Source organism: Oncorhynchus mykiss, chromosome 7 (assembly GCF_013265735.2).
Source record: "Oncorhynchus mykiss isolate Arlee chromosome 7, USDA_OmykA_1.1, whole genome shotgun sequence".
Lineage (NCBI taxonomy): Eukaryota > Metazoa > Chordata > Actinopteri > Salmoniformes > Salmonidae > Oncorhynchus > Oncorhynchus mykiss.
Window position 1 is genome coordinate 40,346,336 of NC_048571.1, and position 25,388 is coordinate 40,371,723.

The following is a 25,388-nucleotide window of genomic DNA, read 5'->3' on the forward strand; positions in this document are numbered from 1 at the left end:
GCAATAATATGTTAATAATAACAATATGCTCAATAATAACATTTGATAAATAAACTGAATTCACTGGTGATCACTGCATTTATCATAAGACTGTTTAAGGTAGCCAACATCCATGATGTGATCTCCACCCAAGACCAGACCCAGAGCAAGGTCGAGAGTTCATCAATCAACTAGTCAGGCAACTGGTGGAATGAATAATTATGCTCTTCACACCTTTCTGCACTGTGACTACACTTCACCCCTTTTGACCCTCAAGATGTTCATGAATAGATCGTTCTGTACCGCCTTATTCAATATCGCTCAAGCCGGTGACACATTTCTAACAAAGTGAGATAGGCAAGGCTAGGTGTGATCGACAATCTGATTTTATATGAGGAACGTGTGAGAGCAAAGGTCAGACTCTGGAGGAATGAAATTGAAATGAATTACATTGGATATAAGCCTTCACAGAGTCTTTTGTAAAAATAAATAAAAAACACTCCCAAATGTGATATTGAATATGGTGAACTTATTTGTCTAATGATTCTTATCTCTTTATGACAGTTGATCAAACAGAACCTATTTTGAAGAACAAAGCCCGTGAGAATACCCTGGGAAAATACCCAATTCAATTGTCAGATTGTATGCTGTTAGGCCAGGCAACTCCTCTTCACTGGCCAAATGCTCTGGTGTAGACAAAACAAAGCAGCACCACACCCATGGGCACAGCTTGGCGCCCTAGGGCAGTTATTGCTATGGGTGGTGGCCAAACTATACCTGGCAATCTGCACCAAGCATTCATTTCCCACTTCTCAGGAAACCCTAAAATGGAATTAGGTGTTGATGTTCAGACATGTTAAATTACTCATTAGAGCAGAGTTTAACTTTTGTGTTGAAGTAACAGCACTTCTATCCTTCAATCATACTATCTATGCACACTTACGGTTTGTAGTTTCCAAAAGTCAGTGGTCGGCTATATGATTATTACCTTGTAATAAACCCAAATGCCAGTGTAAACAAAGAAACAATACCTATATATGGTAAGTAAATGTACTAAAGGTCCATATTTCAAAATACATCTATTTCTCTTAAAGTTGAAGATCTTTGTGTGTAAGTGTTTGCATTTCCAGCAAAGATTATACCACAGATGGGAGACATCACATGGTTAATCTTTGAAAGGTATATCACATGGGTCACCTTATCTTGCCTGTCTATTTGTTTGGTTTGCCATTAGAATTGTATTGCTATCCTCAGGTGGTTAGTATCTGCTACATGTGCAACATTGCCCTCTGGTGGTAAAAAAAGGTCAATTAGAACCACAACGAAATGGAGATATCTTTATACCGCAAGACTCCAAAGTGAATGGTGCACTGTGACTGGAATCGAACCCACAACCATTGGTGTTGCAAGCGCCATGCTCTACCGATTAAGTTACTAGCTAAGCTTAGCAGATGATATGAACAGAATGTCTGAAAGACTGTAGGCTCTTCCAAAGCTGCAGCGTCATTGAGTGTTGATTCCCGTGTGGCTCAGTTGGCAGCGCACGGCACTTGCAACACCAGGGTTGTGGGCTCAATTCCCATGGGGGATCAGTCTGAAAAAGTATGCACTCACTACTGTAAGTCATTTTGGATAAGAGCATCTGCTAAAATGACAAAATGTTAAAAAAATAAAGTGGATTGTCATTAATTTGCAGATCCTAAGAAGTAATCACACTATAACAAACACAGTTCACATAAATCCAAATATTAGTATAGACTATTTATTATTTCCTTTACAATCATGTCCTTCAAATTGTCAATAACAATCCATATAATCAAGTGGATTGAATACTGCCTGAAATGTTACCACGGATTGTTAGTAACTACACAATATTAGCTAGAGTTCCATTTTAACCAAGATGATTCAAAGGAGTGGCAAGATACATTTAACTAGCCCACATTTGTGATGATAATCGAATGTATCTATGTGTAATATAAAAAAACAAATGATTCAGTCTTTTCCCATCATTAATTGCACTAAACTGAACCCCTGAAAGAAGCAGGACAGGGTTACAGTTCTGTGCTTTTAAATTGGCATATGCAGCAATGGTTGCACTGGCCTTCGTTTTACAGTACATTCAATTACAAGGTAGGTACATTAAAAGCTTTATCTTGCTAATCAAGTGCAGGTACCCAAACAACTTGATCTTCTCAACTCTAAGTGACTCTTTACAAGTGTGCCTTGATTGGTTACCAAAATTATTAGTTAACGTCATAAATAAAAATCATTAGAGCAAATGACTATGATTAAAATCGACAGTTTCTAAAAACACTACACAAGACAAGCGAATGCGTTCAAATCTCTCTCTTTGGGACAGTGCAGCCACCGCTCAAGAGATCTGATCATCTCCTCCCAACACGTCTACGAAATAAAAGCCTAATGTACAGCTCAAGAGGGTGCTTTGCCGCCCCACAGTCCATTTGAAACTGGCCATGTCACAGGAGCTCTTGTCCTGCAGGGCACTCGGATGCTGAATTCCAAATAGACCCTTAAAGACTCTACTCCTTAGACACTCCTGCTGATCTGAGAGGATTTGGATAGGTGGAAGCAATATGGTAATAGTTCCACCCATCCAATCAGTAGACAAAGCTACGACAGCAATGCATCCACCTATCCAAGCCTTTCAGATCTCCAGGAGTGCCTAGGGTGTAAGGGCTAGGGGGATCAATTTGGAACTTAGTCTAACATTCACAACAACTGAACAAAACATGGCTCCAACTAAAAGCAGACGTCATACATCGTCCCCGAGTTGTGCTAAAGAGGCTCTAAGCTGCTATACACTGTAAAAGGAAGTCATGAAACAGAGGAAAGAATTGGTCCCACCAAGACCCTGAGTGGTGGAATGCAAGCCAGACCTGAGGAACCTCCTAGTGCCAATGCAATCCTCAAGTCTGGACTATAGGAAAGATGTACGTTAAGAATGTGTTTATCACCTGATTGTCTCATGGCCAATTGTCACGAGAAGCTGTCATTGTTCGAGAATGAAGATGAGTAAGTAAGCAATCCATAGATTGCCGAGTGGAATTTACAGATGGACAAAGTTAAAACTAAACAAAACATAGCAGCTAAGCACATGAGCAAAACCACTTCAAGAAATGTTTTTTTTTCTTCTGGTTTCAAGTCATTAAGTCAAACCTTATGCTGCATGCTTCTACTGCAGTGAATCCTCAATAGCATGAAGTACATTCAGTCGATGCAGACAGTCCCAGGACCTCTTTAAAGCTGGTATCCTTAAAGGTGAAACTGCCACGTCCGTTTGCAATATTACAACAGCAAATAAGTAACTGCAAACACTTTTCCCCTATCGGACATCATTCACTACGCGATAGAACAGCTGCATATGTACTGTCATTTATTTGATCTGAATCCTCGACGCTCCCCACCACTGCTTCATCAACAAAAACAGCCATGGGGCATTATTTCCCCTACAGCAGATTCCATCTTTAAGATCAGTTCCTCACAGTTCATTTTATACCCCCACCCTCCTCCTGCCTCTATTCTTCTGGCTCCAGAGGGCAGGGGTCCTGTCCGTCCAGTGGCCTACAGAGGCGGTTCAGAGGCTGGGCAAGGGGGAATCCCCTCAGCCTTTCCTGGAGGCTCCCCACAGCCAGCCTCATCTGGTCCTCTGCCCCCTGTAGAGCCTTCACCTCCATGGAGTAGAAGATGTAGAGCAGGAAGGTGGTGATCAGGATGGCAAAGCATAGCACCCCCAATAGGTAAAAGGAGGCCCGGGGGAAGGGCTGGTCAGCTCTCAGGGCCAGCCAGGGAACAGCAGCGATGGCCAGCTCCAACAGCAGCAGGGCCATGCCCATCACCCCGGTACGAGCTGCCGTGTAGCGCATCCTCTCAGCACAGTACAGGCCCACCTTCACCTCAGTACGGGCCTCCGTCACAATGTCCACCAGCTCAGCCAGCTTACCTGAGGGAAGAAGGGAAATAGCAAGTCAAATCCTAGGCCATCACATTTGGAAGATTACTGACAAAATGCATACATCAGCTTTAAGAGTCATAATAACAATATTAAAAACCTGTAAGAGTGTTAGATGTGTTCATTAATCAATTCAATTAAAATGTCCCTCATCCTGCCGACAAAGCCAATATGTTGAAGGATTTTTATCAATAATGACTAAATAATGTATACATTTGGCGTAGTGTTATAACTTACAGATTTATATGCTGTCTGATGAAGAATGTTTGTACATAGGCCAAGAGGAAGCGTTAACAGACAACTTGTGATCAGTGAAACTAACAACAGGAAGGATTGTCTGGTCCCCAACCAGGGAGGGGAGAAACCGTTGGGCTTGCAGTAGATTGTGTAACATGTGGTAGCATAAGTTAAGCAATATGTATGTGTTGGAATGGAATTGAAAAGCAGCTTTGTCATTGTCTTAGAGGAGGAGGGACATTTATGATGAAATGAGAGGTATATAAACCAATGTACATGAAATTATGGGTAGAGCTCTCGAGAATAAACGCTATTGATTAATTTTGATGGTTGGCCTCTGTCCATTTTTAGGCAAATAAGAACCTTACAAATTCTTAGAACCGGACAGAGTGTTTTAATTGAATTGATTAATGTATGAACACATATGAACTAAATTCCTCTAACAGTCCTTCGAAGCCGGATCTAAATATCTGTCCCGGTCATCTGAAGGTAACAAGCCGAGAACCGTGCACGGGCGGGCTGTGGTCCCGTAAAATAAAGTCCTGTCCCCTGACATTGGGGCTCTATACACCCCAGGTTGACAGGAACAGTGACTAGATCCAACCAACATTATTTTATGCAAATAAGAAGCTTACAAATTCTTAGAAACCGACAAAGTGTTTTGCTTTGTTATAATTGAATTGGTTAATGAACATATAGGAAAGTAATTCCTCTAACAAAGAGTTACACTTCAAATCATTGTGAACCACATCTAGGCTTAGAATGAGTACCTGCAGCACAGTCCTGCTCAGCTCTGGTCTCATCTCCTCCTGCCTGTTGGGTCAGAGTCTGCAGCTGCAGGTCTGCGCTAAGGGCCTCGTGGTCAGAGTAAGGGAAGGGATGGTCAGGGACAGAACCCTTGGTGGTTGACAGAGACTCACACTGGATGGACACTCTTCCTGACCCCTAGGAATGACAACACATTTTAGTGTACAAGATGTACCATCAATACAATGATCAATGTCTCTTCAATGTCTATTTTATAATAAGTAGGCACATTTAACATCCAGTACATATTGGCAGACTGTTAGAAACTACAACAAAAGCCAGATATCCAACAATCCTTCCCACTGTCACCTTGTAGAGGATGTAATCTATTCTGATGCCCTTCTCGAAGGGGCAGAGCTCTTTGGGATTGATGAAAGGGTTATCTGATATAAGAGTGATGCCGTCCTCACAGCCCTACGGAGAAAAGATGATTAAAAGCTTTTCAGTTAATTTTAATAAAGCATTAGAGGCATGTCCGCAACAAATAAAACAATCAACCTCTCCTCTGCAAGATATTTCAGTTCGATTTCAAATGAAAAAAGAATGTCATTGGACTGATCATCATACATCAAACTTAGCAGTCTCTGTGTAACTGTCCCGGAGGCCAGTGTATGTCCGTAGCAACCGGTTGCCAAGGTCCTGGGGATGCAGGTTCAGATCTCCGGCCAAAATCACCAGGTCTGCTCCACTGGAGGTATGACTAACAGAATAGATCAGAATAACACCCATTAAAATGGCACCGAAATTAAGATGGCAAGAGGCAGGGTGCATTGAGTGTTAGCCTCCTTACCGAATAAACTGCTGCAGCTCCCAGGCCTGTACCACTCTATGAGGTAAGTAGGAGTCTTTCTCCCTGCAGTACTCTGCATGCAGCTGGACAACACACACAGGAAGAGGACACCACATTAGCGATAGATACATCTCATATGCATCTGTCTGCTTCAGGTAGAAGTTACCCCTAGGCACAGATCCAGGATCAGCAAACTCCCCAAAATCCTAACCTTAAAAGGGCACTCTGCAGATCAAACAACAAAGCAGACTCCCCACCACTGCTGAGGGATGGGTTTGGAGAAATGTAAGCACTCTCAAATTCATTGACAGTGCTAACCATGTGTATGTGACCAATAAATTTGATTTGAAAAAGCATATATATTTTGGCTTCTGATGGTGTACTACAGTTGAACTAAGCTCATGAGTCATGGAAAGTATATTTGGAAAGTATTCAGACCCCCTGACATTTTGTTACGTTACAGCCTTATTCTAAAGTTGATTATATTGTTTACCCCCCCTCATCAATCTACACACAACACCCCATAATAAAGCAAAAACTGTTTTTAATGTTTGCTAGTTTATCACATTTACATAAGTATCCAGACCCTTTACTCAGTACTTTGTTGAAGAACCACTGGCAGCGATTACAGAATTGAGTCTTCTTGGGTATGACGCTAAGCGCTTGGCACAAGTGTATTTGGGGAGTTTCTCCCATTTTTCTCTGCAGATCGACTCAAGCTCTGTCGGGTTGGATGGGGAGCGTTGCTGCACAGCTATTTTCAGGTCTCTCCAGAGATGTTTGATCGGGTTCTAGTCTGGGCTCTGACTGGGCCACTCAAGGACATTCAGAGACTTGTCCCGAAGCCACTCCTGCTTTGTCTTGGCTGTGCGCTTAGAGTCGTTGTCCTGTTGGAAGGTGACCCTTCTCCCATGTCTGAGATCCTGAGCACTCTGGAGCAGGTTTTCATCAAGGATCTCTCTGCACTTTGCTCCATTCATCTTTCCCTCGAACATGACTAGTGTCCCAACAACATCCCCACAGCATGATGCTGCCACCACCATGCTTCCCCATAGGGATTGTGCAAGGTTCTCTCTAGACGTGACGCCAAATATTTCAATCTTGGTTTCATTAGACCAGAGAATCTTGTTTCTCATGGTCCGAGTCCTTTAGGTGCCTTTTGGCAAACTCCAAGAGGGCTGTCATGTGCCTTTTACTGAGGAGTGGCTTCAGGACAAGGACAACCATCTCCAGAGGAACTCTGGAGCTCTGTTAGAGTGACCATCGGGATCTTGGTCAACTCCCTGACCAAGTCCTTTCTCAGTTTGGCTGGGCAGCCAGCTCTAGGAAGTGTTTTGGTGGTTCCAAACTCCTTCCATTTAAGAATGATGGAGGCCACTGTGTTCTTGGGGACCTTCAATGCTGCAGACATTTTTTTGGTACCGGTCACCAGATCTGTACCTCGACACAATCGTGCCTCAGAGCTCACGGATAATTCCTTCAACCTCATGGCTTGGTTTTTGCTCTGACATGCACTGTCAACTGCAGGACTTTCTATAGACAGGTGTGTTTCTTTCCAAAACATGCCCAATCAATTGAATTTACCACAGGTGGACTTCAATCATGTTGTAGATACATCAAGGATGATCAATGGTAATAGGATGCACCTCAGCTCAATTTCAAGTCTAATAGCATAGGGTATGAATACTTATGTAAATAAGGCAATTCTGTTTTTTAATAAATTTTGTCATTATGGTGTATTGTGTATAGATTGATGAGGGAAAATTTATTTAATAAATTTTTAGAATAAGGCTGTAATGTAATAAAATGTGGAAAACGTCAAAGGGTCTGAATACTTTCCAAATGCATGGTATAAGTCATTTTCTAAAAAAATAAAATAAAAAAAAAACATGTATGTAGCAACTACAGATTTCCCTTTAAACCATTATGGAGAAATTAACTAAACTGCCCTTGGACCAGGGGACCATTGTCTTATTCCCAGGTGTGGATGAGAAGTCTGGATTGAAACACTTACATGTGTGACGTAGACGTGTGCTGCCAGTCTGCCTATGTTTAATATGACCATCCCCACAGCCTTGCCTCCAAACCAGTCTCCATGGTGGGCCTGGAACAGAGGACAGGATACATAGTGAGGACTGAAGAGAATGCCTGACTACCTATCAAAGACAAACTCATCATACTGTACACACAAATGTCTGAGGACTAGATGACTTACCATGTATGGGTAGCCGTTTAATGAATAGCGGTAGAGAAATGCGTCATGGATTCTATGTCTGGAGAACGTGGCCATTCCACTGCCTATGACTCCACTGTGGACACACAAACACAACATTAAGATACATGTGTAGGCTACCACATGTTACTAGAGTGTGTTTGGTCACACTTTACTTTAAGGGTAGGCTACATACAGAAGGACTTTATAACACATTCATACCCATGCACTGCTTATGAATGTGTTATGCATTGGTTTTGAAGTCCTACTGTTCAAGTAAAGTGTTTAGTCCCGTTTCTCTTAGGTCTAAAAGCTGCATACTGTTAGACATGATAAGACTGCAAACTACACCAGTCCAGATAAAGTATATACGCTGGAAAGTGTTTGCAACCTCTGACTAAAAATGTAAGGACCAACTCACTCAAATCTGCAGACTTAAATATCTCCTCCACTCTTTTAGTGAATTACTGAGAGGATTAGAAATGCAAGGATTTTGAACTCATCTCAACCCTGTGCCTTGGTATGGGAGGTCAAGCAAGTATTAAGCTTAACTTGGAGAAATTCTATTGTGCAATAGCTAGCTAATCTTCCTGCTTTGAGGTCATTCTCTTAAAAAATAATTCTACCAAATTAACAGTAATGTTTCTTGTGGTTGACATGAAAACGCAGTGTACAATACAGAGCACAGGGATCACTGTGTGTTTGCTGTGTTCCCATTAAATGAAGTCCTTAAAGAAAGGTTTGATTGAGAAACTGAGTGAAAACGTGGGAGTCAGATTTAAAATATTTTCCACGTATGTTCTGAGAGTTGATGACGGGATTACTAGGAAAACTAACTACATGGAGGTCCTATAGGGCCAGCAACACCAACAGATTGAACCAGATTTCTAATTGTACCTTTTGAAGTAATGGGAGTGCGGATGGGTAGAGGAAAGTTTCCTTTTCAAGCAGAGGAAGTCTTTTTCACTCCAGACCTGAAAAATAAACCCAGGGGAACATTGAGAACACACAGTGCCTTCAGAAAGTATTCATACCCTTTGACTTACTCCACATTTTGTTGTGTTACAGCCTGAATAAAACCTTAATTAAATTGCTTTTTATTCTCACAATACCCCATAATGATAAAGTGAAAACGTATTTTTAGAAATGTTTATTGAAAATTAAATCTCATTCATGCCCCTTAGTGAATACATGTTAGAATCACATTTGGCAGTGATTACAGCTGTGAGTCTTTCTGGGTAAGCATCTAAGAGCTTCCCACACCTGTAATTTACAATACTTGCCCATTCTTCAAGCTCTGTCAAATTGGTTGTTGATCATTGCTAGACACCCATTTTTAAGTCTTGTCATAGATTTTCAAGCAGAATTAAGTTACAGCCGTAACTTAGCCACATTCACGGTCTATTTGGTAAGCAACTTTAGTGCAGATTTGGCCATGTGTTTTAGGTTACTGTCTTGCTGAAAGGAGAATGTATCTCCTAGTGTCTGGTGGAAAGTAGACTGAACCATGTGTTCATCTAGTATTTTCCTGTGCTTAGCTCTATTACGTTTCTTTTTTTATCCTGAAAAACTCCCCAGTCCTTAACGATGACAAGCATACTCATAATATAATGCAGCCCCCACTATGTTTAAAAATATGGAGAGTGGTACTCAGTAATGTGTTATATTTGCCCCAAACATAACACCATGTATTCAGGACAAATTACTTTGCCACATTTTTTGCAGTATTACTTTAGTGCCTTGTTGCAAACAGGATGCATATTTTGGAATATTTGGATTTATTCTGTACAGGCTTCCTTTTCACACTGTCAATTAGGTTGGTATTGTGGAGTAATTACAATGTTGCTGATCCATCCTCAGTTTTCTCCTATCACAGTCATTAAACTCTGTAACTGTTGGCCTCGTGGTGAAATCCCTGAGCGGTTTCCTTCCTCTCCAGCAACTGCATTAGGAAGGAAGCCTGTATGTTTGTAGTGACTGGTTGTATTGATACACCATCCAAAGTGTTATTAATAACTTTACCATGCTCAAAGGGACATTCAATGTCCGCTTTTTATTTTACACCAATCTACCAATAGGTGCCCTTCTTTGTGAGGCATTGGAAAACCTCCCTGGTCTTTGTGGTTGAAAATCACTTCTTGACTCCGGGACCTTACGGATAATTGCATGTGTGGGGTACAGAGATGTTAAACACTAGTATTGTTAAGCAAATGGTTACTCCTGAACTTATTTAGGCTTGCCATAACAAAGGGGTTGAATACTTAATGACTCAAGAAACATCCGCTTTTAATTTTTTATGAATTTGGAAAAACAATTCCACTGACATTATGGGGTATTGTGTAGGCCAGTGACAAACAAAATCTAAATGTACTCATTTTTAAATGCAAGCTGAAACACAACTAAATATGGAAAACGTCAAGGGGAACACTTTCTGAAGGCACTGTACTTGAAGATATTGAATAACAAGCGCTCAGTTAGCGAAGGCTTCACACCATGCTAATTAATTGCATCAAGACAAGTGTTGAAAAGCTTGTTCAATAGATAGGGATAACTTTGTGGCGTATATATACACATTTTAACTCGGACGTTTACAAATACCTTAGCCAAATAAACTGAGTTTAAATGTTTCACAATTTCTGACATTTAAATTCTAGTAAAAATTCCCTGTCTTAGGTCAGTTAGGATGACCACTTTACTTTAAGTATGTGTAATGTCAGAATAATAGTAGATAAATCATTATATTTCAGCTTTTATTTCTTTCATCATATTCCCAATGGGTAAGCAGTTTACATGCTGTACTTGAAGAGTACAGTCACTCAATTAGTATTTGGTAGCATTGCCTTTAAAATTGTTTAACTTGGGTCAGCCTTCCACAAGCTTCCCACAATAAGTTGGGGGAATTTTGGCCCATTCCTCCTGACAGAGCTGGTGTAACTGAGTCAGGTTTGTGGGCCTCCTTGCTCGCACACACTTTTTCAGTTCTGCCCACAAATGTTCTATAGGATTCAGGTCAGGGCTTTGTGATGGCCACTCCAATACCTTGACTTTGTTGTCCTTAATCCATTTTGCCACCACTTTCGAAGTATGCTTGGGGTCATTGTCCATTTGGAAGACCCATTTGCGACCAAGCTTTAACTTCCTGACTGATTTCTTGAGATCAGAAACAGGCTCCATGAGGGTGGTATGAGGGCCCGGCGTCCACAGGTGGGGGTTGTGCTTACAGCCCAACACCGTGCAGGACATTTGGCATTTGCCAGAGAACACCAAGATTGGCAAATTCGCCACTGGCGCCCTGTGCTCTTCACAGATGAAAGCAGGTTCACACTGAGCACATGTGACAGACGTGACAGAGTCTGGAGACGCCGTGGAGAACGTTCTGCTGCCTGCAACATCCTCCAGCATGACCGGTTTGGCGGTGGGTCAGTCATGGTGTGGGGTGGCATTTCTTTGGGGGGGGGGGGGGGGGGGTCGCACAGCCCTCCATGTGCTCGCCAGAGGTAGCCTGACTGCCATTATGTACCGAGATGAGATCCTCAGACCCCTTGTGAGACCATATGCTGGTGCGGTTGGCCCTGGGTTCCTCCTAATGCAAGACAATGCTAGACCTCATGTGGCTGGAGTGTGTCAGCAGTTCCTGCAAGAGGAAGGCATTGATGCTATGGACTGGCCCGCCCGTTCCCCAGACCTGAATCCAATTGAGCACATCTGAGACATCATGTCTCGCTCCATCCACCAACGCCACGTTGCACCACAGACTGTCCAGGAGTTGGAGGATGCTTTAGTCCAGGTCTGGGAGATCCCTCAGGAGACCATCCGCCACCTCATCAGGAGCATGCCCAGGCGTTGTAGGGAGGTCATACGGGCACGTGGAGGCCACACACAGTACTGAGCCTCATTTTGACTTGTTTTAAGAACATTACATCAAAGTTGGATCAGCCTGTAGTGTGGTTTTCCACAAATTTTGAGTGTGACTCCAAATCCAGACCTCCATGGGTTGATAAATTTGATTTCCATCGATAATTTGTGTGATTTTGTTGTCAGCACATTCAACTACGTAAAGAAAAAAGTATTTAATAAGAATATTTCATTCATTCAGTTCTAGGATGTGTTATTTTAGTGTTCCCTTTATTTTTTTGAGCAGTATATAGTAGGAATGTATGGGTGGAAAAATTCCACAGCTTTGGCAAAATGCCCAGACAGCTGAGACAGCTGTGAGAGTGGTGGAATGGAGTGTAACACAGTAGACCTCCTTCACCAAAATATGAGCAGAACAGACCAGTGTGCACCAACCTCTTGCAGCAGGACAATATCGTGCTCCTCTCTGCTCAAAAGCTCTCCGATCATGGCGTAGCGCTCCCGACAGTGCTTGCTGAGGTAACGGATACCCCTGAGAACAGGAAGGACAGACAGACAACATTATAGCCCTAGTATGTGTGCGGTGCAAAAAATATATATGCTTAGTCTGCATACACTAAAAACAGCACTCACCAGCAGTTGAGGGAGAAGACTCGGAGCCTGATGGTGTTGCTGTCAGCCATGGTTATAGGAATAAATGAACAGTGATGGCAGACTTCAACGGTGGTCAATGCCTGCCTGTGTGGTTAGGCTAGTCCCTGTGTAGCAGCTGAGGTTAGTCCCTGCTGTGTGGATGAAGCCACATCCCTGGTTAGAATCAGCAGTGAGGTCTATGACTGGAACTCCAACAAGACAAAACATTGACAGAGCAGAGCGAATCAACTTTGAGGCTGAATGCTCTATGGCCAGCCAAAGCAACTTTTATTGTATGCTCACAATCCTATGTGAGAGAGGAGAGAACATTACTTGGAAGTTCAATAAAACAGCTATGTAAATATACCTGGCAGCACTCAATCATTAACCCACACAGTCCAACAACGCAGCGGGCCACCACACTCACTGTCTGTCTCCTCTCTTGCAGGGGGGCATAGCAGACTGACCAAGCCTAAGCCAACACACTGCTGACATAGGAGACACACTGACACAGGACAGAAGAATGACAGCCGGTGAAAAGACCAGGAGGGTTACGTTAGAATGAGAGGCCTTCCACTGAATACAAAGGGTGGGCCTAAGCTTAACCCAGTGTCAATACTCATTACCATAGTCAAAAAAAGAAAAACACATTCCTAAAATAGGTATTTTCTTTGTTTAATAGGTAGGCCATACAAACATCAGGTGAATCCAAAACTGGTTGTATATACCCATAATTTATGTATGTTTTAATATGTGATGATTGGCCTAAGTGAATTGAAACTATTGTTAATAAAAATAAAATAAAAATGTGTTACCAAACACACAAAGTACCTGATTTGTCAATTTGCGCATGCAATAATGTAACTAGCTAACGTTAGCTATGTATTCAAAACAGATAACCTTGCAGGCAACATACGTTGATGATCCTAAAGTTAGACACAGCCAACTGCCTTCCCTAGGCGACAGATAGCAATATATATTGCTGAAAAGAGAAGAGGTTTTACAATATGAGTTAAATTCTTAGCTAGGCGCCAGAGAGCTCGAGAGACATCGTTCTACCGGGAGGAGTAGGACTGTCTCGAGACCAGATTGCTACCCTTAGCAGGCTAATTGACCACCACTACAGCTCGTTTGCAATGACAACCAGAGACAATCTATCGAAGTTAGTACACCCACCATCAACATGGCTAGCTAACACAACATTAGCTAGGCTTTAGCTAGCTAGCTAAATGCCTGTTTTGCTTTATGTTGTGCTTTATGTAGCTAGCAGGCTTTGACTTTCATGACACAGAAACAGACCCTTACTGTTAACTGTTTATAGACTCTAGCTAGCTAACATTAGTTACATAAATGGAGCAGATGGGTGACAACTTGGTGCGAGTTAACTTTAACAATGATCCAACGTTATCAAGCAAGGAATTTATTTTAGCTAGATAGCCAATGGTTTCAATGAATTTACCAACCTTTACAAGCAGGCTTACTAGCAAGTTCCGTGTGGCTGCAATTGGTCACATGTCGCGTGCTGACAAGTCAAGAAAACAGGGTGATACTTTTGCAACCCTGTTCGTCATAATACCTTACTTTGGATTTTGTATTATTTACTGACAAATAGATTGTTTCCAGCCAAGGCAGTTTTCCCATCGCTGCTGTGCTTGACCAAAGATGATGAATATTCTGACAAGATACATGTCTCTCCGCCCTAACAATGGGAGTCGTCCACAAAGCGGCACTGTGGGCTGTCTAGACGACCGCCTATCCTTTCTTTGGATTGGTGGATACATCTCAATCTTGTAATTTTGGGTGGAATATTCGATGAGGGCTGTTGACGTCAACCACCAGTATTCAATGGAGAGAGAGATGCTACGCGACTAGCCTCGTGTCATTAATATGCATAGCCATCTCGAAACAACTCCGGTATAAAGTGTTTTTTTCCTCAAAACTGTCGTGATGTCACGTGTCCTACTTATATCAGTACACTCGTAACATCGTAGGCATTACGAAACCTGCCCCAGTATTTGTGCGTTAGCGATGTCGAGCATGTGTCTTCTCAAAATAAATACAAATTTACAAAAAAATGAATTTTCGGCACAGCCAATGTAGGCCTAAATCCCTCATTACTGCCACGCACAGGTCGGAAGTCTACAACAGCTCAATACATTGGTGCCGAAGACGAATTTGTTCGTTTGCCTGTACGTTTTTATTCCGAATTTTTTTGGAAGTACATACTGGCTGTACCGGGAGTAAATTAAGATAGTTGCTCAGCGAAACTTCATATTTGGTGAGTATCAAAAGTATATTGACATTATAATGCTTGCAGAACTGTCTAATAGAGCCCCACAGTGGCGGTGCAATAATACCCATAAAACCCTGCGGTCAAACGGGAAATGGTTTCATTCCTTTTCCCACCATAAATGTTTTCCATAGGGGATTTATGAAACACTTAAAATAAGTGACTTGCCTAGTGAAATAAAGGTTACATATCTATTTACTTTCACATTCGAAACTGCTACTTAGTATTAAAGTAGACATCATGCAAGACTAAAAATCCCTCAAAGCTCCTGCATGTTGTCTCCAGCTGAAACCTTCGCTAAACAGGTATTGTGTCAATTTAAACCTTGCAGTTCACACAATTGCTAATTTCTTCATTACTACATTTAGCTAACATTAGATAGTTAATCCAGAGATTCTTACCTTTGCCTCCTTTGGTAGTCTCGTCCAGATCACTATGGTATTTGTAGTTCTTTGACAGCCACATTAGCAGCTAATTTTCATTTCTTTGTGGGTAAACAAAGCAAATATATTGCTTAAAATCACCTTGTCCTAGAGATATTTACATGGTTATCAAAACGTCACACAAGGGTAAGCCTACACCAAACACAGCTCTTATTTGAAGTGTTTCTGACATCCCCTATGGGGAAAACGATTAGAACCATTTTCCTGTTTGATTGCTCAGTTTTATGGGTATTTTGACTTGTACTGTGGTACTCTTTGGGAGTTTAAATCATTGCTTCCTGTGCATGTTTCCACTAGTTACTACATCCATGAAGTAAACATTAATGGAACAAAAATATGCTTAATTTAAGGTTAGGCATAAGACAAACAGTGCGGTTAAGGTTGGGTATAAAATTTGATTTTAAGAAGAGAAATGGTTGAAATAGACAAGGTTTATGACTTGGTGGCTGTGGTAACTACTGATGACCCCATGAAAAGAGACACTCATTGTCGCCACGTTCAAAACTACTGAGAACTTGGTAATCCCAACTTCTGACTTCAGTGTGTTCAAGAAAACTGGAAACTCTGGGGGAAGGGGGAGCTCAGATTGGGAAAAATCGTTTTGAACGGTCATTCAATGCGGAATTCCATGTCAGAAACTCTGTCATCTTTCTAGAGCTCCGACTTTACGACCTGAAGATCACTGACATCATGATTTTACTTAGTTTTTTCAAGAGTTCCAAAAAGTTCTGGGACACTAAAGTCCATGGAGAATAAGAGCACCTCCTCCCAGCTGCCCACTGCACAGAGGCTTGGAAACACGGTCACCACCGATAAATCTGCGATAATTGAGAATTTCAATAAGCATTTTTCTACGGCTGGCCATGCTTTCCACCTGGCTACTCCTAACCCGGTCAACAGCCCTGTGCCTCCAACAGCAACTTGCCCAATGCCTCCCTAATTTCCCCTTCACCCAAATCCAGATAGCTGATGTTCTGAAAGAAGTGCAAAATCTGGACCCCTACAAATCAGCCGGGCTAGACAATCTGGACCCTCTTTCTAAAATTATCCGCCGAAATTGTTGCAACCCCTATTACTAGCCTGTTCAACCTCTCTTTCGTATCGTCTGAGATCCCCAAAGATTGGAAAGCTGCCACGGTCATCCCCCTCTTCAAAGGGGGAGACACTCTAGACCCAAACTGCTACAGACCTATTTCTATCCTACCTACCTATCCTATAAGGTCTTCGAAAGCCAAGTTAACAGATCACCGACCATTTAGAATCCCACCGTACCTTCTCCGCTATGCAATCTGGTTTCCGAGCTGGTCATGGGTGAACCTAAGCCACTCTCAAGGTCCTAAACGATATCATAACCACCACCGATAAAAGACAATACTGTGCAGCCGTCTTCATTGACCTGGCCAAGGCTTTCGACTCTTGTCAATCACTTTATTCTTATTGGCAGACTCAACAGCCTTGGTTTCTCAAATGACTGCCTCGCCTGGTTCACAAACTACTTCTCAGACAGAGTTCAGTGTGTCAAATCGGAGGGCCTGTTGTCCAGACCTCTGGCAGCCTCTGTGGGGGTGCCACAGGGTTCAATCCTCGGGCCAACTCTTTTCTCTGTATACAGCAATGATGTCGCTCTTGCTACTGGTGGTTCTCTGATCCACCTCTACACAGACGACACCATTCTGTATCCTTCTGGCCCCTCCTTGGACACTGTTAACTAACCTCCAGACAAGCTTCAATGCCATACAACTCTCTTTCCGTGGCCTCCAACTGCTCTTAAATGCAAGTAAAACTAAATGCATGCTCTTCAACCGATCGCTGTCCATACCTGCCCGCCCGTCCAGCATCACTACTCTGGACGGTTCTGACTTAGAATATGTGGACGAATACCTAGGTGTCTGGTTAGACTGTAAACTCTCCCTCCAGACTCACATTAAGCATCTCCAATTCAAAATTAAATCTAGAATCAGCTTCCTATTTTGCAACAAAGTATCCTTCAGTCATGCTGCCAAACATACCCTAGTAAAACTGACTATCCTACCGATCCTTGACTTCGGCGATGTCATTTACAAAATAGCCTCCAACACGCTACACAGCAAATTGGATGCAGTCTATCACAGTGCAATCCGTTTTGTAACCAAAGCCCAATATTTCATCCCACCATTGCGACCTGTATGTTCTTGTTGGCTGGCCCTCGCTTCATATTTGTCGCCAAACCCACTGGCTCCAGATCATCTATAAATCTTTGCTAGGTAAAGCCCTCCTTATCTCAGCTCACTGGTCACCATAGCAGCACCCACCCATAGCATGCACTTCAGCAGGTATATTTCACTGGTCACCCCCAAAGCCAATTCCTCGTTCGGCCGCCTTTCCTTTCAGTTCTCTGCTGCCAATGACTGGAACGAACTGCAAAAATCACTGAAGCTGGAGACTCATATCTCCCTCACTAGCTTTAAGCACCAGCTGTCAGAGCAGCTCACTGCACATGTACATTGCTCATCTATAAATAGCCCATCCAACTACCTCATCCCCATACTGTTATTTATGTTGCACCTCAGTATCGCTACTTGCACACTCATCTTGTGCACATCTTTCACTCCGGTGTTTTAATTGCTATATTTGTGATTATTTTGCCACTATGGCTTATTTATTGCCCTCCATTATCCTACCTCATTTGCACACATTGTATATAGACTTTTTCTATTGTATTATTGACTGTTTGGTTATTCCATGTGTTTCTCTGTGTTGTTTGTGTCGCACTGCTTTTCTTTATCTTGGCCAGGTCGCAGTTGTAAATGAGAACTTGTTCTCAACTAGCCTACCTGGTTAAATAAAAAAGTTGTATTAAAAGCATCATAACACACAGACACTGGGGCAGACTGGACCTACACATCTGGCCTGTGTCTGTGCTTGAGCCTCTGAGAATCTGGGTTCATTAATTTTCCCTAAAAGGCTGTGTCAAACATTGATTTCTCCAGTCAGTGCATACAAATAGTATAAAATACTGTATCTTGACAATATACCCGAATAAAGCCTTCTACACAGGAGGTTGGTGGCGGCCTACTCTTGTGTTTGTCCTTGTCCTCAAGTAGGCTACGGAATTGTGAAATTACATCATAGTTAGAAATGTGACAGAGGACCAAGGGAAGTGTACTGTACAATATATTGCACATGCAATGACTTAAACAGTATAACAATGGTGCCATCTACAATAGTTAAGAGACAATGTATCTAATCTGGAAAGAACTGCATTGACCACTCAAATTACAAACATGTTTTAATGGGTTTTCTGGGGGAAAATGGCCCCAAAGGCACAATGCGTCTTTTATTGTTAGATTATACATATTTTTGATTGGATTATATAATACAACCCCTGCCCCCCCCCCCCCCCCCCCCCCCCCCTTACTTCAAAGATAACATACAAAAATGCAATGCACAATTGGTAACCAAGGCCACAGTAAACCACCTATTAACCAAAAAAATTTGCCCACACCATTCAGATTATGATACATAAGATCTCATCATCAATGTCAACAAAAACACGTTTTCAATGGATGCATATGGCTTCCAATGAAAGTCAAAAGAAAACAACAAACAAAAGTATGAATTATGATAATAAAAAAAGGGGGCCTGTTAAAAAAAAAAAGGTACAATTGAGACATCCGCTAGTAAAGATTAAGCAGTTGTTTTAAGTCTAGCTTTTGAAGTATGACATTCAAATCCTGGTGTACTAAATCCACCATACAAAGTCTGATGTATGAATTCTTCTGACAGAAGCCCAGTGAACCATTCAAGGCAGAGACCATCCCCTATCTAGATCCATGGGATGACAGTTATCTTGTCTTTAGTATAAAGTTTAGCTCAGCAATACTTGTAACACCTCCATTGCCATGGCAAAGGATAAACACATGGCCCATAGCCCAGCCCAGCCCTCCCACCATTTGTTTCAATATAAATAACAATCAATGGTCACACACCACAGCACAGAGAGGATAGGTATTTTTTAGAAACATAAAAGCTGTTTTTCATTGGCTGATGGCATTGACAAATTAAGAGTAGAATTTGTTGAGATAAGCTCATAAAATAAGAGAGAGCTTTTGTTTTTATTGGTTACATGACAAAATAGAAACTTCTCTTACATCATGTAGGCTTACAATCAGACTAAATGTGAAATCCATCAATTGGGATTGCTCAAATGGGGAGATTAGATAAGAAAACCTGAAGTTCTTACATTAGTTGAACTCACCCGTACATTTGGTCAGTTACAATTTGGCAAGTTCTAATCGGGCGAATTCTCAAGCCATGTTTTTAAGAAAACAGTGTTGAATCCCCTCCACTCTAAGAGAACAGCTATAGTCTCTGTGCCGAGTTAAAGTCAATCACAAATATAAACACGTCCCCAAAATACTCCTATGTAACACATATTCCTGTAGCATCCACTGACTCACAGTACAGAAACAGTTCATTTCAATATCATAACTAAAGGCAGAAAATAAACATATTTGTTGCTTCACCCTTTCTTGATATGTTAAGTGCACCACAGCACATAAATGTGTTGTTGTCTAGGACCCAATAAGCCAAGGGTTTTGAAACTGAATGATCTGATCGCGCTATCCCCTTACTGTACATGTGGACTGCAGCCAAACGTCTAACCATTCATGACAACACATCAATTGAAAACGAAAAAGAGTTTCATCCATCTCTGTCCGTCACACAATGTGCCTGGATAAGAAGTGTGCTTCGAGGATCTAGATAAGGGTGAGCTGCATAGTAAAGTTCAGTTTCCAATTAATTGATGCATTTTATATCTGTCTGGTTTCTTTCTGTTTTATTTAAAGACCAGAGGTAGTAAATAAGGCATTCCAGAGAGGCTGGCAATCAATCAATACTTGTCTTTGGAGAAAGGCTCTTGGCTATCTTAATTTATCAACACCACTCAGTAGGAAAGTTCTACTTTGATTATTTTGGGTTTGCTCTTCTTCGATGGTCCTTGTAGCTGTACCGTTCCAATCTATACACTTATTACCATATTGCTTAGAGTGTGTTCCCTTGGAGACAACTCTTAACCTTGGACACCTTCTCATTCCCTCAGTGAAAACATCTCAAGCTACTGTACATTTATTGTCATTACCAATATGACCCACGTTGTCTTAGCACATTTTAAATATATGGTTAATAAGTTGCCGTTCCTGTCTGTTGAGACTTCATCCTTTTTCCTATTTTACCAAAACATGTGTGGAAGTATAACATCTGTTCATGTCAGTTCATTCTAACGTCGTTTTTAAATGTTTCTTGGCAGTTGAGCAGTCTGTGTGTACTGTACAGATTGTGTCACGCAGTACTTTGGAAGCCGATTCCCAAACCTCCCTGCAGAACGGTGGGTGGGTCAGTCTTTGACAAGCCTGTAGACGTGGTACTGTGCCCCGTGTTCACTCGTTGAGACCTCAAACACAAACGCTATACACAGCAAGGTCTCCTGAGTATCACGGTTTGTCACCACCTGAAGGAGGAAGTGCGTCAAAATTAGATAAGAAACGTGATCCAGCTATGGTCTTGCAGCAGGTGAGAGACAGTAAATATCATCAATCAATCAATCAATCAATTAGCAAAGCAAAACAACATGAGGTCAAAAACGTATCACCCAGCTATAGTCCTATGACCACAGTTGAAATGTCAGTGCATTGCCAAATTTTAGTTAGTATCTTGCAATGCAGTATGTTACCTGAAGGATGGTAAAGTTTTCCAGAACACTATTCATCATGTATTTTTCTGGCAGGTGTTTGAGCTTGTGGATAAAGTTGATCATGTACTCGCACATGGGAGAGCGGTGGATTCTGTAGACGCACTTCCCTCCTTCCATTCGGGCGTACTCCGTCTGCAATTCACACACAGAGAGATTTTAAAACTCTTACCCAAAACAGCAAACAATCTTAGTTGAGGTAAATACAGTTTACATACACTTAGGTTGGAGTCATTAAAACTCGTTTTTTTCAACCACTTCACAAATGTCTTGCTCACAAACTATAGTTCTGGCAAGTCGGTTAGGACATCTACTTTGTGCATGACACAAGTCATTTTTCCCAATTGTTTACAGACCGATTATTGCACTTAATTCACTATCACAATTCCAGTGGGTCAGAAGTTTACATACACTAAGTTGACTGTGCCTTTTGAACAGCTTGGAAAATTCCAGAAAATGATGTCATGGCTTTAGCCTATCAAAAGCTTCTAATGGACATCATTTGAGTCAATTGGAGGTATACCTGTGGATGTATTTCAAGGCCTACCTTCAAACGCAGTGCCTCTTTGCTTGACATAATGGGAAAATCAAAAGAAATCATCCAAGACCTCAGAAAAAAAATTGTGGACCTCCACAAGTCTGGTTCATCATTGGGAGCAGTTTCCAAATGCCTGAAGGTACCACCTTCATCTGTACAAACAATAGTACGCAAGTATAAACACCATGGGACCACGCAGCCGCCATACCACTCAGGAAGGAGACGCGTTCTGTCTCCTAGAGATGAACGTACTTTGGTGCAAAAAGTGCAAATCAATCCCAGAACAACAGCAAAGGACCTTGTGAAGATGCTGGAGGAAACAGGTACAAAAGTCTATATCCACAGTAAAACGAGTCCTATATTGACATAACCTGAAAGGCCTCTCAGCAAGGAAGAAGCTACTGCTCAAAAAACGCCATTAAAAAAAGCCAGACTATGGTTTGCAACTGCACATGGGAACAAAGATCGTACTTTTTGGAGAAATGTCCTCTGGTCTGATGAAACAAAAATAGAACTGTTTGGCCATAATGACCATCGTTACGTTTGGAGGAAAAAGGGGGATGCTTGCAAGCCGAAGAACACCATCCCAACTGTGAAGCACGGGGGTGGCAGCATCATGTGGGGGTGGCAGCATCATGTGGGGGTGCTTTGCTGCAGGAGGGACTGGTGCACTTCACAAAATAGATGGCATCATGAGGAAGGGAAATTATGTGGATATATTGAAGCAAAATCTCAAGGCAGTCAGGAAGTTATAGCTTGGTCTGAAACGGTTCTTCCAAATGGACAATTACGCCAAGCATACTTCCAAAGTTGTGGCAAAATGGCTCAAGGACAACAAAGTCAAGGTATTGGAGTGGCCATCACAAAGCCCTGACCTCAATCCTATAGAACATTTGTGGGCAGTACTGAAAAAGCGTGTGCAAGCAAGGAGGCCTACAAACCTGACTCAGTTACACCAGCTCTGTCGGGAGGAATGGGCCAAAATTCACCAAATTTATGGTGGAAGGCTACCCAAAAAGTTTGACCCAAGTTAAACAATTTAAAGGCAATGCTAACAAATACTAATTGAGTGTATGTAAACATCTGACCCACTGGGAATGTGATGAAATAAACAAAATCATTCTCTACTATTATTCTGACATTTCACATTCTTAAAATAAAATGGTGATCCTAACTGACATAACAGGGAATTTTTACTAGGATTCAATGTCAGGAATTGTGAAAAACTGAGTTTAAATGTATTTGTCTAAGGTGTATGTAAACTTGACTTCAACTGTATAATATATACCGTATAGTTTCCGAGAGTAAATTGACACAATTGAATTCCCACTTCGTTTAACCTTAATCTAACCAGTTAAGTCATTTAAGTGCACCTCCTAATTTACCATGACGGCCTGACGGCTGTTTTTGCGACCATAATGCAGACCCAGTTGAAAATGGCCTCACCTCTACTTTCTCGACCACCTGTTTGCCGAAGGAGCAGACTTTGGTGGAGACGGTGATGGTCATGTTCTCAGAGCTGCTGTACTGGCTACTGACTCCATAGAAGGAGCCTGGGCCGTCCTGCATGCCACTGCTGTTAAGATCCGCCTGCAGAGAGGGGTCACACCGGACGAGTCAGATTAACGCTCAGCTAACAAGCCTAAAACAATTTTTTTTTTTTCCTTATTCTACTCTACTCTAGAATAATCAAACCACCAAAAGGGACTGTGTGACAGTGTAGGTTTAAATGTGTGAAAGATGTATTTTTCTGTTTTTTCAATTATGTTTTCAAACCACACATTCCCCTGTAAAGCAACGACTAGATTCAGCTGCAGGCTACTTTTTTTTTATTTTTATTTTTTCTTGAGCTCATGGTCAGGGGGCCCGACACACAATTACAAATCATTTGTAGACTGCAAGAAGCCCAAACAGATAATATTTTACTAAAACATCAACGTTTCAAACCTTGCTTACATTTGTATACGATCACGCCTGTCTATTATACTGTACGTGGAAATACTTGAACAGATTTTCAAAATTCTGAGAGCACAAAATATTAGGAACACCTTCCTAATATCGAGTTGCACCCCCTTTTGCCCCCAGAACAGCCTCAATTCATTGCGGCATGGACTCTACAAGGTGGCGAAAGCGTTCCACAGGGATGCTGGCCCATGTTGACTCCAGTGCTTCCCACAGTTGTGTCAAGTTGTCTGGATGTCCTTTGGGTGGATGACCTTTCTTGATACACACGGTAAACTGTTGTGTGGCACCTACTACCATACGCTGTTCAAAGGCACTTACATCTTTTGTCTTGCCCATTCACCCTTTTGAATGGCACACATACACAATCCCATGTCTCAAGGCTTAAAAATCCTTCTTTAACCAGTCTCTCTTCCCCTTCATCTACACTAATTAAAGGGGATTTAACAAGTGACATCAATAAGGGATCATAGTTTTCACCTGGATTCAACTTGTGGGACCAAATAAATCTACCCACGGATCAAATTCGGACCGCCAGTTTGGGAACCCTGCTGTAAAGCATTCAAGGTGAGGATCAAAGAATAATAAAATAGATTTGTCAAACCATCAGTAATAAATACAATAGTGAGAAAGATGATGTCATAATTACCCACCCAAAATTTGACTAGGAAAAAGGCATTCTGGGGGCCTTTCTCATAAAGCTCTTTGAGTCCGCCTTTCTTCTCTGGGAACTTGTCGTAGATCTGCCTGATGTCCACTGCCTCCAGCAGAGGGTCGCTGTAGGAAGGGTTGGTCTGACCAATGTGGACAAACAGGTGTTTGCTGTACTGCAGGGTGGAGAGAGAGAAAGATGGTCAGACCAGCTGCGATGACAGAAGTCTAGCTTGGCCATATTGAGTTAGTGCTAGACATAGTCTGGCTCGTCTTGACTATGTGTACCGTACAAACAAAGGCTTTTATCTGCAATTAGGACTGTTTTGGTTAACGTGGTTGAGTGCTGTCGTTGGTTTTGGTGACTCACGTTGTCCGGGTCCCTCTGCACCTCCATAAAGGCAGAGTACTCTAGCATCCGCAGCTTGGAGGAGGCGATGGTCCGGTCCTGCCACACGGGTACTGCCGTAGCAGCCGGGGGGAGGGGGGGTGCCAAGGGTTCATAGGCTTAGAGAGAGACAGAGCGCGAGAGAGACAGTCCGGCTGAGGTCTCGGGAGATGTTTAATTTCTGCATTAATGTTACGCACCAGATATATTGCTGATGTGTATGTTATATTGGGGCGGCAGGTAGCCTCGTGGTTAGAGCGTTGGCCCAGTAACCGAAATCTGTCATTCTGCCCCTGAACAAGGCAGTTAACCCACTGTTCCCCGGTATGCTGTCATTGTAAATAAGAATGTGATCTTAATTGACTTGCCTAGTTAAAGGTTAAATATTACTTTATTTATTAAATCGAGTTTCATTACTGCCAACTTGGGACTGGTCTCATGTGTAAAACATATTTTTAGAAAGCATGAATGAATGAGAATTAAATTGTACTCTATACTCACTTGATATAGGTGGGGGAGCAGGGCCTGGTAGGTTTGGGTATGGGGACTGTGCAAAAGGTTTGATACTGAAAGAGATCGATCGTCACATCACATCATTGTTACTATACATTTAGGAGTCAAACTTTTCAGTATTCCTTATCCAACACTTAGTTGAAAAAACACATTTCCGAAAGTGAAATTCCATGTGAAACCTGGTTATGCTAGTGGCATGTGGCTTTGGGCTTCATTGGCATGTCAGACAGACGTGAATCCACAGTGTTATGACTAGTGTCTCAACATAGGCATGTGGCTGCACCAGCTAGGTGTAAGTCCACCTCTGCTTAACTCTGTCATATTGCACTACGTCATACACTTAGTGATGCTATTTACGTACTCTGATTGATTGGTTCATTGATTGATCG

General features: G+C 42.0%; 2 protein-coding genes across 14 annotated transcripts in view; both read right to left on the bottom strand.

The window, feature by feature from the left end:
- Window positions 1-1,725: 1,725 nt before the first annotated feature.
- Window positions 1,726-14,251, bottom strand: smpd2b (sphingomyelin phosphodiesterase 2b). 6 transcript variants are annotated; one of them, XM_021609241.2, is made up of 13 exons: window positions 13,947-14,251; window positions 13,400-13,465; window positions 12,851-12,988; window positions 12,484-12,635; window positions 12,286-12,382; window positions 8,893-8,969; window positions 7,999-8,092; window positions 7,798-7,887; window positions 5,784-5,866; window positions 5,561-5,693; window positions 5,303-5,407; window positions 4,957-5,131; window positions 1,726-3,940 (listed from the first exon to the last, which is right to left on the bottom strand). In XM_021609241.2, the coding sequence occupies exons 4-13, from the start codon at window positions 12,531-12,533 to the stop codon at window positions 3,516-3,518; spliced, it is 1,329 nt and encodes a 442-aa protein (XP_021464916.1). In that variant the 5' UTR covers window positions 12,534-12,635; window positions 12,851-12,988; window positions 13,400-13,465; window positions 13,947-14,251; the 3' UTR covers window positions 1,726-3,515. The 6 variants fall into 6 exon arrangements, with proteins under 6 accessions (XP_021464916.1, XP_036839142.1, XP_021464917.1 ...); XM_036983247.1 differs by having other exon boundaries at window positions 13,384-13,465; XM_021609242.2 differs by lacking the exon at window positions 13,400-13,465 and having other exon boundaries at window positions 12,484-12,632.
- A 4,716-nt stretch (window positions 14,252-18,967) lies between these two features.
- The window catches only part of LOC110527745 (transcriptional enhancer factor TEF-5), a 40,499-nt gene continuing 34,078 nt past the window's right edge, over window positions 18,968-25,388 (bottom strand). For all 8 annotated transcript variants that reach the window (XM_021609234.2, XM_021609236.2, XM_021609235.2 and 5 more), the window contains 6 exons: window positions 24,988-25,052; window positions 24,469-24,605; window positions 24,101-24,274; window positions 22,932-23,075; window positions 20,930-21,082; window positions 18,968-20,707 (listed from right to left, as the gene is read on the bottom strand). In XM_021609234.2, the coding sequence (XP_021464909.1) occupies window positions 20,594-20,707; window positions 20,930-21,082; window positions 22,932-23,075; window positions 24,101-24,274; window positions 24,469-24,605; window positions 24,988-25,052 (787 nt within the window). In that variant the 3' untranslated portion in view covers window positions 18,968-20,593. The remainder of the gene's footprint in view (window positions 20,708-20,929; window positions 21,083-22,931; window positions 23,076-24,100; window positions 24,275-24,468; window positions 24,606-24,987; window positions 25,053-25,388) is intronic.